Below are 13,707 nucleotides of genomic sequence, written 5' to 3'. Positions count from 1 at the left end.
AACTGGGCTGCCATGTCCCTGGTCTGGCGCCCTGCCTTCCTTGCTTTCTAGCCCCTGCCTCGGCCAGCAGGATGGGAACTGAGCCCAGCTTTGGGTCCTGTTTTCCAACAATTGTCCCAAGTTTGAGGGAAGCTTTATAGAATTTGCCAGGCCTTATAAATGGCACTGGACTTTGAGAAATAGGAGTGGCAGTATTACTGGCAAACCAGTTCAAAAGCTGTGACTACACCCAGGAGAGATGCAGTACCAGGTTTGCATCACAGTCTGATGCTAAAAGCATAAGGGCCTCCCTGCGTGTACCTGCCATGTGATGTGTGGACTGCCAAGATGCAACGGTGCCATGCATACTTGCTTTGTTTCTAGAAATGGCCCAGTTGAGCAGCTATGACAGTCCTGATACTCCGGAGACCGATGATTCAGTTGAGGTAAAGATGCTGTGCTCCTGCCCCAGCCCTGGATCGGGCCCTGTGAAGCAAAGGGCCGTGAGTTCTCATTACTAGAACATCTGGAGGAGGGGGTGAGGGTTGTGTGCACAGCCCAAGATGTCATTCAGCTCCTAGAGGCGACTGGGCAGGAGGCCGCAGCAGGGCTAAGAGCTGAGCCAGTGCTGGAGCCGAGCTTCCCTAAACATAGAGCCCCTGAGAAGCATGCCTGCCTGTTGACTTTTCCTTTGTCTTCCAGGGCCGTGGGGCATCTTTGACATCTAAAAAGGCACCCTGTGAAGAGGACTTCGAAACCATTAAGCTCATCAGCAATGGAGCCTATGGGTAAAGGCAGGGGTCAGGGTGTGGCAGGGGCTGCAGCTAAGTCAGCCCTTGGGCTCTTTCTTCTATAAGTATATGCTGCCCAGATACCTCAGGATGGACCCTCTCCTGAAAGCCTCTCGGAGGGGCTAGCGTTCCGTTTCCTCTGACATCTGAGCACTGTTCCTCTCCCAGGCGATTCCCACTCCTCTCACTGCTCTGGGGGAGGGTTGAGCTGTGTCCCCAGGACTTAGGAAATTAGGAAATTGAAGAGCTCTATGGACAGGTGCCCAGTTCCTTCTCAGGGATAAGCACAGCCCTGCCCTTTGTTCTGGGCATTTATAAGGTGAGAGCAGGCAGTTTGGCCACCCCAACTCTGGGTGGTGGAGAGCACAGCTCAGGCGCTGAGGGCCCGTGAGGGAACTGAATGGCTGTGTTTCCCAGGGCCGTGTTCCTGGTGCGGCACAGGTCCACCCGGCAGCGCTTTGCCATGAAGAAGATCAATAAGCAGAACCTGATCCTACGCAACCAGATCCAGCAGGCCTTCGTGGAGCGTGACATACTGACTTTCGCCGAGAACCCCTTTGTGGTCAGCATGTTCTGCTCCTTTGAGACCAAGCGCCACCTCTGCATGGTGATGGAGTATGTTGAAGGTACTTGGGGAAAGGTAGCCTGGCATGGAGGCCAAAGGCACAACCTGAGACATCCCTGAGCTGGGACCAATCGATTATTTGGGGGTAAAGTTTCATGGCCCAGCTTCTCAGTCTCTCTGTGACATTGGTTTCTGCCTTAGGATCTCAGCCCATTTGGTGACGGTGGGCACACAGCTCCCTGCCCCTCACAGGAAGAGGCTTCTGCAGTAGTAGCTACCATGAGGCTGCCCCTGGCAGGTGCATGAGAGGCACTCTGGGACAGGATGTGTCAGCCTGGTGGCTCTAGAATCTTGCATCCCAAAGCCTGCACGGCCTCTCCTGCTAGACCAGGCAGGAACAAGAGGTGGCAACAGCCCAGGGTTGGAAGCTGGACCCTCAGAAGACAGGAAAGCCATTTCCCTGGCTGATGGCTTGTGAAAGGGACGCCCCCTAAGGCCACACAAATTGCTTCCAGGATGAGCAGGAGAACTTCATGGCCGGTGGCCTTCCTTCTCCCCTTTTTACTGCTGTCTATAGCTTCCAAAGATATTTTGCCTAAGTCTTGAAGTTGACGCTGAACAAAACTCCCCTTTTAATTAGTAGATGCATGCTGGGAGTTTACACTGTTATTTCACTCAAAAATTAAAGGACAGCCATCAGGAAGGAAATGAACAATGCTGAAGTCTCGGCCAGATGTGTTTGCAATATACAGGATTCTCATCCTAAAATAATGTAGTCCTTTCTCTACAAATCAACTCACAGGCATAGAGGCCTGGGTTCCTTCTCTCTCTGGCCTGGCAATGGCCTAAACGGCCATTCACCTTCCCTCCTGCTTCCCTTCACACTGTCTCCCACCCATGCCAGCAGCAGAGAGGCTAGAGTCACAGTCTCTAGCACCAGGGTCTCCCATGAGTTTGTCTGCCCTGGGGCCTTAGAGACTGTAAGCATGAGACTACGGAGAGCAGAGAGCTGGGTCCTTCCCTCACGGCGGCCGCCTTGTTGCAGGAGGAGACTGTGCCACTCTGCTGAAGAACATCGGGGCCCTGCCCGTGGACATGGTGCGTCTGTACTTTGCAGAAACCGTGCTGGCCCTGGAGTACCTGCACAACTACGGCATCGTGCACCGTGACCTCAAGCCTGACAAGTACGCCCACTGTCTGGGTCCCTAGTTCCAAGTTCTCCATCTTGGGTCTCTAGATAAATGGAGGTCGACAGAGCATGTTTGAATCTGCACCAGAACGGTTGCTTGTGTGGGTATCCATCTATGCCCAGTGCACTGTCCCCTGACCACTCCAGTAAGAGACCGTCGCCAGCAAGGTCTGGCAGGGGCATTGAAAGGCTCTGGTGACATGTAAGTTACTAAGGAGTGCCACTTAAAACACCAGGCAGGAACAAAAGGATCGGCATATGTGATAGATGGCCGCACAAGTGCGCTGACATTTGCTGACATCTGCTCTGTGCCAGCGTGATATTATGGGCTATAAAATGGCCCCTGGTCTAGAGTGGAAGACAGAAATATCCGTGTACAGGCTGTTTGTCGGAAGGCATCAGTCAACTGGAAAAAGGTGGGAAGAGCTTTCTAAAGCTGGGGAGTGGGATTTGCAAAGGCACAGAGGTGTGACCCATTCAGGAACTACAAGTTGTACAGCAAGCATGTCAAACTTGCGGCCCGAGGGCCACATGCAAACCACAATGAATATTTTTGTAGCCCAGCCAATATACAGTATGTAAGAAACGTTTTAATGAAAATTTCGTAACTTAATTTTTACAATATCCTGTTATACATAATTACTAATAACGAACTACAATGTTCACTCATGACTGATTACTGTAATCATGTTGCACTCATTTCCCTTATGTGCAGGCGCACCATTTCTCCACTAATACTGGCAGCGAATATTTGCCACATATTAGTCTTGTACTGACTTGTTTGGTGTGCACAACAGGAAATATTTTGCTTTCAGAGAACAAGAAAAATAGGTTGATTTGCATTATGCTTAATATGTGTAGTTATTCAGTGTCTGGTAAGTTAATGTTCAAGAAAAAATATTAATTTTTATTAAAATGTCCTATTATTTTATGTTAAGGATTACTCATTATTTCAGCCCTTTGTATTCAGCATGTCTCTATCGAAGTAAACCTATGTTTCTGTGAAAATCGAAGCTTTTGTTTTTTTGTGGCCCACATAAACTTAAACCTTGTTTACTTGGCCCGTGTTAGCCTTTGAGTTTGACATGCTTGTTGTACAGTATGGTTGGTCAGTAGTAAGAGATAAGACCAGAGAGATAGGCAGGAATTAGATCCTCAAGGGCCTTTTTGTTAAGTTTTGGTTTTATTTAAAGGATCCTAGAGGTCTTTGAAGGGCCTATGAACCAAAGATGTGATAAAATGACACATTCAGACTTTGGGTTTAGTTTAGGAAAATCACTCTGCCAGCGGAAAGAGATAGTGAGACCACTGCAGTAGATTAGGCCAAAACAACAATCCCTGCACCTAAGCAGTCAGGATGGATAAGAGGGCATAATGGTGGGGAGGAGAAGGGAAATGACAAGGTTGGGGTAGGGGTGCAGAAAGAAGCAAGAGAGCAGGAGTCTGGGATGTCGTCCAGAGTTCTAGCCTGGCACTGTGCATGGAGATGAGCCTCCCAAGTGGAAAGTGGCTTTGACATGAGACGGGCCCGTGTTCAGATGACCACTCGTTACCGCCGTGAGCTCGATTCTGAATTAAACCTCTCTGAGCCTCTGTTCCTCCTCTTTAAAATGGGAATAATAACATTGTTGTGTTATTCTGTAAGACCTTCCAGGAGCCAAAATACTAGTATTTTTATGAATAATCAATAAAGCACTTACCACAGAGCTCAGTAGGTAACAGAAACTATGCTTTTCACCAAGAAGAGGGCCAGTTGGGAAGATGACTGGTTTGGACAGGTTGAGTTGTGGTGCCTGTAAAACATATGGGTAGTCGATGGACATGGAGTTCAGAAGTCAGGACCAAAGATACTGATTTGGGAATCAGAATAAAGGCATGGCCGGGAGCAGCCTTCAAACAAAATGAGATGGCTCAGGTGGAATATGTGAAAGGAGAGGAAAAAGACAGTTCTTTGTGAGATCTGATTTCTATTTCTCCCAATCAACCCTCTTTCTAAGACCCACCCTGGACATGGAACAAGAGTATGTGCCTCTGAGTCAGGGGTGTTGAAAGCCACCAGGTGAGGAGAGAGGACTGGTAACAGCTGCAGCCTAAGGATGAGGCTGACCGCTCTGTGGAAGAAAGTTTTCCTCGGCTGGCTGTCACCTGCCCCCAGGGAAGACTAGTGAAGGCAGCAAACAGAAGTGGGTTGGGGGAATGGGCAAAGAGCAGGTTGCTTGTGCAAAATGCAGTGCTCACAAAGCCAGAGCTCTTATTCCTTCCAAGTCCCTGTCTTCTCACTGAAGCTACCCTGCTGTCCCACAGGAGCCCCTTAGAAGCCTGAGCAGGGAAATGGGCACATAGTAAGGTTAGCACTTTTAGAAAACGAGGAAATAACTCCATCCTCTGTCTCTCTGGTTTCCCAGCCTCCTGATTACATCCATGGGGCATATCAAGCTCACTGATTTTGGCCTTTCTAAAATTGGCCTCATGAGTCTGACAACAAACTTGTACGAGGGCCACATTGAAAAGGATGCCCGGGAGTTCCTGGACAAGCAGGTAAGGAAGGATGGTTGAGACTTTGGGGGTTGAATTCCAGGCCTCAGAATAAAGATGGGGTATGCTTACCCTGTAGGTATATTTTAAGACTGGGAACTCCTATCTTTTTCATCTTTTGATTCCAGGGAAGCATTAAGATAGGTCACACATTTAGAAAATAGGGTGGACCAGAGAATTATCCTATACAATGAAAGGCTAATATGCAAATCAACTGAACGGTGGAACAACCGGTCGTTATGATGCACACTGACCACTAGGGGGCAGATGCTCAATGCCAAAGCTGCCTCCAGATGGTCAGTGCACTCCCATGGGGGAGCACTGCTCAGCCAGAAGCCCTGATCCAGGCTAACAGATGGCGAGCACAGCACCAGTGGTGGGAGCCTCTCTCACCTACGCAGCAACGCTAGATGTCCAACTGATAGCTTAGGCCCACTCTAGGCAGAGAGCGGGCCTAGGCCGTCAGTCAGACATCCTCAAAGGGCTCCTGGACTACAAGAGGGCGCAGGCCAGGCTGAGGAACCCCCCCCCACCGAGTGCATGAATTTCATGCATCGGGCCTCTAGTCCTATATAATAAAACCCTAATATGCAAATCGACTGAATGGAGGAACAACCAGTCGCTATGATGCGAACTGACCACCAGGAGGCAGATGCTCAATGCAGGAGCTGCTCCCTGGTGGTCAGTGTGCTCAGCCAGAAGCGGGGCTCACAGCTGGCGCAGGGGGGGTGTGGTGGGAGCCTTTCCTGCCTCCACAGCAGCGCTAAGGACCCCTCGGGGGATGTCTGCCGGGGGGGTCCCAGACTGCAAGAGGATGCAGGCCTGGCTGAGGGGCCACCCCTCCCCCCTCCAGTGTACTAATGTCATGCACCCAGCCTCTAGTCCTATATAATAAAAGCCTGATATGCTAAGTGTCCGACCATTCAACCAGTCGTTATGACTTGCACTGACCACCAGGGGGCAGATGCTCCAACTGGTAGGTTAGCTTGTTGCTGGGGTCTGGCCAATCAGGACTGGACAAGACAGGCCGGACACGCCCTGGAACCCTCCCACGTTCTCTCCCTGGCCCCGATCATGCACCAGTGAAGTCCCTCAGCTTGTCCTGTCCCCTCTCACTATCTGGGACCCCTTAGGGATGTCGGAGAGCCGGTTTCAGCCAATTCCCAAAGGCCAGGCTGAGAGACCCCACCCGTGTACAAATCTGTGCACCAGGCCTCTAGTATAGATATATAATCCAAAATCTTCCTCAGAGTTTAGAGAAAATGGGTCATATTACCATTGACACTCAGACTGGTGTGAGGTCCATTCTGAACCTCCTGGCTCAGTCAAGAGCAAGGCTCCCCTGGAGCTGCTATCCTTGGGTAATTAGGAGATACATAAACTTACCCCACCAGCAATTCCAACTCTGGTACCCTGGTTGCTTTTGCTCATTAACCGAAGTTAGCTGAGTCTTTATTCTCAGACTTTTTTCCCCCCAAAGGTGGGAATCACCACCCCTCTAGCTGTCATGCCAGGGCACTGCCTCAGGAAGCTGAGTCAGCCTGATTTCTCTGTGCCCAGGTATGCGGGACTCCGGAGTACATTGCGCCTGAGGTGATTCTGCGTCAGGGCTATGGGAAGCCGGTGGACTGGTGGGCCATGGGCATAATCCTGTATGAGTTCCTGGTGGGTTGCGTCCCTTTCTTCGGAGACACTCCGGAGGAGCTCTTTGGGCAAGTGATCAGTGGTAGGTACCGTCACCCGGCCCCCGGGGGCAGAGTCTGGATCCACAGATGATGATTGACGCGTGCACCCATGGGGCTTAGGGTTCTCGTCACGTAGGCTTGCCTTTGTTGTGTGTGCACACAGCCACACTGTGTGTCACCTGGGGCTTGTTCTGGTTATGTACCTGTATTGTCTGTGTGAGTTTTGTGTGGGCATGTACGTGTGTCTGGACTGTAAAGGCAGGAGGAGTTGGAGCTTCAGGGAAGTCATGGCTTTGCAGTGCCCACCCTGGACCAGAAAGCAAGCCATGCTCTGGGGCGTGCATTCTGGGAGGATAGGAACCTAAGGAATTGGGGTCCCAGGCAACCTTCAGGGTTCTGGGCTGAGCCCTTAGGCCTCCCTGGACCATTCTCTCCGAGGACCATCTTCTCCATCTCCCACTCTGCCTACAACTTCTGAGGCCTCCTCTCACTTTCGCCCCCAACCCTTCAGATGAGATTGTGTGGCCTGAGGGGGATGATGCATTACCGCCAGATGCCCAGGACCTCACCTCCAAACTGCTCCACCAGAACCCTCTGGAGAGACTGGGTACAGGTAGGACAGGCCCCACGAAACGTTTTCATCACGTGGAAGGGGGAGGAGGGAGGCTGAGTCCATGCCACCAGGAGGGTCAGGCTTCAAATGCGGGCAGTGCCTGTGGGTCCTGAAACTCGCCCTGCTCCTCTGGGCAGATCATCTGGGAAGGTGCTGGAGCTGAGGCTCAGGCCTAGCTTCTGGAGGTCTGGGTTCTCCCTGGACTTGCTGACCTGGGCTCCACCTGCTCACCCGCCCCTGGCCCACGCCCTCCCTGTCCATAGGCAGTGCTTGTGAGGTGAAGCAGCACCCATTCTTCACTGGTCTGGACTGGACAGGACTTCTTCGCCAGAAGGCTGAATTTATTCCTCAGCTGGAATCGGAAGATGATACCAGCTACTTTGACAGTAAGGCCATGATGGGTCAGGAGGATTAGGGCTCCTACCTGCTTTTTCAGAAATACCCATGCACTCTGAACTTGGCATGGGGAGAGCAGCTTCTCCAGGCCCTCCCGAGGCTTGGTAGGGTCCAAAGAGGCCACCACCAGTGGCCTCTGAAGGGGACTGTCCTCTGTTTGTCTGACCCAGCCCGCTCAGATCGGTATCACCACGTGGACTCAGAAGATGAGGAGGAAGTGAGTGAAGATGGCTGTCTCGAGATCCGCCAGTTCTCTTCCTGCTCTCCCAGGTTCAGCAAGGTACCACTGAGGCACCCCAGACCGGCTAGGGCAGGCTGGAGGATTGGAAGAGGAGGGTCTTGCCTGGGCAGCCTGGGGAAGAGGTGGAGGGACTTCCCCAGGAAAAAGAGGAGGAAAGGCGGGGCCTGCAGATGACAGACACTTCTAGAACCACTCCAGGGGTGAGGCCAGGTCAGCCCAGCGGAATCGCTGTTTCCTTGGACATTCAAGGGTATGTACAGGGGAAGGAAGGGAAGCACTGATTCAGATTCCTGGGGATCGGGTGCAGGGACACTTTCTGCTCCTTGGGTTGTCTGTTGGAGCCCGTCCCCAGCACGTCTTCTGCGCCCACAGGTGTACAGTAGCATGGAGCGGCTGTCGCTGCTCGAGGAGCGCCGGACACCGCCCCCCACCAAGCGCAGCCTGAGTGAGGAGAAGGAAGACCGCTCAGATGGCCTGGCGGGGCTGAGGGGTCGAGACCGGAGCTGGGTGATTGGCTCCCCTGAGATGTGAGCACCCAGAGTGGGAGCCCAGCCGTCCTTCAGTTGTCACAGATTATGGGGGACTCAGATCTGGGGAGGTGTGCTAGTGTCAGTGAGGGGGTGTCCACAGAGCAGCTCCTCCGGAACGTCTGAGAAGTGTCTGTGACCCTGAGGAAGCCTGGGCTGGAGGAGGGAGACCCCAGCCATCTCACCGTCGGCCTTGTGTCTTGCAGATTGCGGAAGCGGCTGTCGGTGTCTGAGTCCTCCCACACGGAAAGTGACTCAAGCCCTCCACTGACCGTGCGGCGTCACTGCTCAGGCCTCCTGGACGTGCCTCGCTTCCCGGAGGGCCCTGAGGAGGCCACCAGCACCCCCAGGAGGCGGCAGCAGGAGGGCCTGTGGCTTCTGACACCCACATCTGCAGAAGGGATGTCTGAGCCTGTCCCTGAACGGCCAGTGGAGCAGCTGAAGCTGGATGAGGAGCCTGTTAGCCAGAGCAGTGGTTCTAGTCCAGGTGGGGCCCAGCAAGTGGCCAAAGGGCCCAGGTGGGGCCCAGCAGGTGGCCAAAGGGCCCAGGTGGGGCCCAGCAGGTGGCCAAAGGGCCCAGGCTGGACTACAATGCAGGGAGGCAGGGAGGGGCAGCTCGGCGGCATCGCAGGTCTCATTGCTCATTTGGGCCCACAGCCATGGAGACTCGAGGCCGTGGGACCCCACAGCTGGCTGAGGGAGCCACAGCCAAGGCCATCAGTGACCTGGCAGTGCGCAGGGCCCGCCACCGGCTGCTCTCGGGGGACTCTATAGAAAAGCGCACCCCTCGCCCCATCAGCAAAGTGATCAAGTCCGCCTCAGCCACAGCCCTGTCCCTCCTCATTCCTACAGGTGAGGCCTTGGGGAACTAGGATAAAACTCACAGGAAGGGCCCTGGAATCTCCGTGGGCCTGTGCAGGAGTCTGCACAGGGCAGGTGTGTCTGCATTGTATGTTGAGGAGCAGGTACCTGAGAGACTGGTCACTGTTGTCCCTTTGTTATGAAACTAGAAGTCTCCAGTTTAAATAAGTATGAAGGGTTTATATGGTCCCTGATCCACATAAGTAAGCACTCAGAAAATGCCAGCTGCCATTTCATCACCTGCTGGGGTCTGAGAGGGCTTGGGTACAGGAGGGGCTTTGCTGCTCAGAGGCTGTGGGGAGGACATACCTGGGCTAAGGCTCTGTCTCTGGCTAGGGCTGTGTGTGATCAACACACAGGCGGGGGGCTGGTCTGGGATCTTTGCCAGGCCAGGGTCCCCTGACCCACTAAGTCCTGGTTTCTCATTCTCCAGAACACCACACCTGCTCTCCCTTGGCCAGCCCCATGTCCCCACATTCCCAGTCCTCCAACCCATCCTCCAGGGACTCTTCTCCAAGCAGGGACTTCTTGCCAGCCCTCAGCAACTCGAGGACCCCCATCATCATTCACCGAGCTGGCAAGAAGTATGGCTTCACCCTGCGGGCGATCCGTGTCTACATGGGTGACTTGGATGTCTACACTGTGCACCACATGGTGTGGGTATGTCCAGGCATCCAGACCCGCTGTCTCCCAGCTTCATCACTCCTCTACTTTCCCCTTACTAGGGCCTGCCTGTCCCTGCCCACACTTCCCTCAGACTCAGGCTCTAGCTCCAGGCTGATAACTGTTCTCTCCCTGGGGCAGCACGTGGAGGATGGAGGTCCAGCCAGTGAGGCGGGGCTTCGTCAGGGCGACCTCATCACTCATGTCAACGGGGAGCCTGTGCATGGGCTGGTGCACACTGAGGTGGTGGAGCTGATCCTGAAGGTGAGTCCTGGGGGTGCTGCCTGCTGTGGTCGACCCCAGCCTTGGAGGCTGTGACTGGCCAAAGGGGAGAAGGAGTCGAGTACACGTACACCTGGCACTGAGTACAGAGGCACATAACACAATTTGGGTACGGCCTTAGCGATGCGTTTTCGCCAGAAGGCACCAGCCTCACTGACCAAGGTCCAGTGATACTCTGGGCCTTGGGTAGGATTGGAGAGCAGGATGGGTAAGCCTCTTCTCTACCTTCTCAACCCAAACTACTTGGGCTCCAGTCAGAGCCGTTTGCTAACCTGTGAAGAGAAGACAGGTCTGTGGTTCAGACAGAGGCTAGAGCTGTGGTCTAGCCATGCCCAGAGGTAGGAGTTGGATCAAAAATATGGCCACCACCTTAGCCTGGGTTCATGTTCTGGTCCCCAGAGTGGAAACAAGTTGTCTATTTCAACAACTCCCCTGGAGAACACATCCATTAAAGTGGGGCCGGCACGGAGGGGCAGCTACAAGGCCAAGATGGCCCGAAGAAGCAAGCGGAGCCGGGGCAAAGACGGGCAAGAAAGGTGAGCCAGACTTGGCCCTAGGGTCCGCTCTGGGCCAGTATGTGGTGCTTGTGTGTGCTGTGCCCTGTGCACCGAGCCAGACAGCTTTGACTCTTGTCTCTGCAGCAGAAAGAGGAGCTCCCTGTTCCGAAAGATCACTAAACAGGCGTCCCTGCTCCACACCAGCCGCAGCCTCTCTTCCCTTAACCGCTCCTTGTCATCAGGAGAGAGCGGGCCGGGCTCCCCCACACACGGCCACAGCCTTTCCCCCCGATCTCCCACTCAGGGCTACCGGGTGACTCCTGATCCTGTGCATTCAGGTAGGAAAGGCTCTGCCGATCGCAGACAGCCCCTGGGAGGTAGGGCTGCCCTCTGGTTCTTATGGGTCCCACTCTGAAACTGTTGTTCAACCCACCCCCTGAAAGATCCAGCTGACTTGGAGAGGAGGTGACAGGGGTGGAGGGTGACTTCATCTCTGTGGCCTGGGCTCTGGCTCACTGATGGGGTAACCTTGATACTCCTGGGACATTCCAGGGCTAAGCATTGCCTTGCCCCTCAGTCATTTCTAACAGCTAACATTGCTCTCTCCGCTTTTGTCTGTGCAAAGTGGGAGGGAATTCGTCACAGAGCAGCTCCCCCAGCTCCAGCGTGCCCAGCTCTCCAGCCGGCTCCGGGCATACACGGCCCAGCTCCCTGCACGGTCTGGCACCCAAGCTCCAACGGCAGTACCGCTCTCCACGGCGCAAGTCAGCAGGCAGCATCCCACTGTCACCGCTGGCCCACACCCCTTCTCCACCACCAGCAGCTTCACCCCAGCGCTCCCCATCACCCCTGTCTGGCCATGGAACCCAGGCCCTCCCCACCAAGCTTCACGTGTCGCCTCCCCTAGGCAGGCAACTCTCCCGGCCCAAGAGTGCGGAGCCGCCCCGCTCTCCACTGCTGAAGAGGGTGCAGTCCGCTGAGAAACTGGCGGCTGCACTTGCTGCTTCCGAGAAGAAGCTAGCCCCTTCTCGAAAGCACAGCCTTGACCTGCCCCACCCTGAGCTCAAGAAGGAACTGCCACCCAGGGAAGTCAGTCCTCTGGAGGTAGCTGGGACCAGGAGTGCGCTGCCGGTGAAGGGGGTGCTGCCAGGGAAGGGGGTGCTGCAGGCTGCGCCCTCACGAGCTCTAGGCTCCCTCCGACAGGACCGGGCCGAGCGGCGGGAGTCGCTGCAGAAGCAGGAAGCCATCCGCGAGGTTGACTCTTCAGAGGACGACGCTGACGAGGGGCCTGGGAACAGCCGAGCTGAGCAGGAGCCACGCTTGGCACCTGACCCAGAAGTGGGCCAGGATCCGCCCCTCAGAGGAGCGGAGGGGGAGGAAGAAGACGCCTTCTTGCCCAGGGACCCCCGAACGGAAGGCCCTGGGGACCCCCAGAGGAAGCTTGGGATCCTGCATGTCTTTGAGGAGGCTGCCAGCTCCTTGTCACCAACTCCCAGCCTGGGTGGGGCTGGACCCACAGACCCTGTCCCCCGTGAAGGCTGCTTGAAGGCCCAGTACCTCCGCACCCAGGCACTGACAGCACTTTGTCCCGGTTCCCCAGGACTCATCCCCAACAGTGGGCCCCCTGCCTCCTCCACCACTGGGGGGCCAGGCCCATGGTCCTGGAAATTCCTCCTTGAGGGCCCCGAGAGGGCATCCATAAGCAGAAAGGCAACAACCGAAGGTGGGTTGGTCAGCTCCCAGGATTTGGAAGCCACAACTCCAGCCCATCCTGAGAACCTGTCTCCTAGGCAGGAGGGGAAGTCATGGCCACCCAACGCCCCTGGGCTGGCCCACCCTTGTCAGCTTTCCAGCCAAAGCTGGCGCTGGGAGCCTGAGTGTGCGCAGATAGAGAAGGAAGAGCCAGCCCTGGGCATCACCACAGTGCCTGAGGCCTCAGGTGACAGGAGGCAGAACCTTCCATGCAGAAGCTGTCCCCTCACCCAGGAGCCTGGGCCCAACCTGCTCCAAAGGGGCCGAGACCCAGGGGCCCCTCACAAGCATCAGGACTTGGCAGTGGCAACCAATGAGTTTTTAAAGCAAACATAGCAGTTGTGCCATTTCCTAACTCAGCTCTGTATAATACATGCTCTTAGAAACCATCTTATTATGTCTTTTGCTTGCTTCTTTCCTCAGTCAACACAAATGTAACTCAAAAGTCCTATGTTATTGCTGATAATAGAGTGACTAAAACAGTTTCTACTGTCAGGAGAGGGGTCTCTAACCCACCTTGGCTTCCCAGAGATTATGACATCTGAGCTCAAACCTGAAGGATAGGTAATAGGTAGTAATTTGCTGGGTTAGAAGAGTAGAAATTAGTGTAAGACTGTCTAGGCAGAGAGTATAGCACTTAACCATATGCTTGGTATATTCAAGGACCCAAAAGTGGAAATGGGTGTAGTGAGTTAGGCAAGGGTCATACTGATGGTCTTAAAAGAATTTAGACTTTCTGTAGGTGATAACCCAAGAAGGTCACGTAGCGACTAATATTCCTGCTTTATAGATAAGGAACTCAGGTTTTCAGATATTAGCAAAATCATATAGCTTGGGCAGAGCTAGGATTAGAACCTAGATATCTCTTGACTCTAGAACCCACATATCTACCCCAAGTTAGAATGCCTCTTAGCCAGAAAATGGAAGAGGAAAGGTGGAGGGAGGTGAAGAGTTGAACTTGGTACTTGGGGGACATCCGCAAGGTAACTAGATGTATGGGTCTCGAACGCAATAGAGAGCTAGACTGATGATAGAAAACTGAGAGCCATTAATGTATCAATAAGGTGACGTGTAATTCTTTCAACAATAAAGAATTATTTTAAAAAGAATATCAAGCTGAAAAAAATAACA

At 54.0% G+C, this 13,707-nt stretch overlaps 1 protein-coding gene across 8 annotated transcripts in view; it reads left to right on the top strand.

Annotated features, from left to right (window-relative positions):
* MAST2 (microtubule associated serine/threonine kinase 2) overlaps positions 1-12,967 on the top strand; it is a 133,995-nt gene extending 121,028 nt beyond the window's left edge. For 6 of the 8 annotated variants that reach the window (XM_015567513.1, XM_015567512.1, XM_006769226.2 and 3 more), the window contains 17 exons: positions 364-425; positions 682-767; positions 1,188-1,396; positions 2,381-2,519; positions 4,930-5,062; positions 6,620-6,785; positions 7,256-7,357; positions 7,621-7,743; positions 7,924-8,033; positions 8,367-8,521; positions 8,728-9,008; positions 9,179-9,373; positions 9,816-10,042; positions 10,187-10,309; positions 10,727-10,863; positions 10,969-11,162; positions 11,450-12,967. In XM_015567513.1, the coding sequence (XP_015422999.1) occupies positions 364-425; positions 682-767; positions 1,188-1,396; positions 2,381-2,519; positions 4,930-5,062; positions 6,620-6,785; positions 7,256-7,357; positions 7,621-7,743; positions 7,924-8,033; positions 8,367-8,521; positions 8,728-9,008; positions 9,179-9,373; positions 9,816-10,042; positions 10,187-10,309; positions 10,727-10,863; positions 10,969-11,162; positions 11,450-12,912 (3,905 nt within the window). In that variant the 3' untranslated portion in view covers positions 12,913-12,967. The remainder of the gene's footprint in view (positions 1-363; positions 426-681; positions 768-1,187; positions 1,397-2,380; positions 2,520-4,929; positions 5,063-6,619; positions 6,786-7,255; positions 7,358-7,620; positions 7,744-7,923; positions 8,034-8,366; positions 8,522-8,727; positions 9,009-9,178; positions 9,374-9,815; positions 10,043-10,186; positions 10,310-10,726; positions 10,864-10,968; positions 11,163-11,449) is intronic. The other 2 variants (XM_015567514.1, XM_006769224.2) reach the window with 1 other exon arrangement.
* The last annotated feature ends 740 nt before the right edge of the window (positions 12,968-13,707 follow it).

The sequence above is a fragment of the Myotis davidii genome, unplaced genomic scaffold (assembly GCF_000327345.1).
Source record: "Myotis davidii unplaced genomic scaffold, ASM32734v1 scaffold924, whole genome shotgun sequence".
In the NCBI taxonomy this organism is placed as follows: Eukaryota; Metazoa; Chordata; class Mammalia; order Chiroptera; family Vespertilionidae; genus Myotis; species Myotis davidii.
Note: the sequence above shows the minus strand (reverse complement) of the source record. Positions and strands in the feature narration are given on the sequence as shown.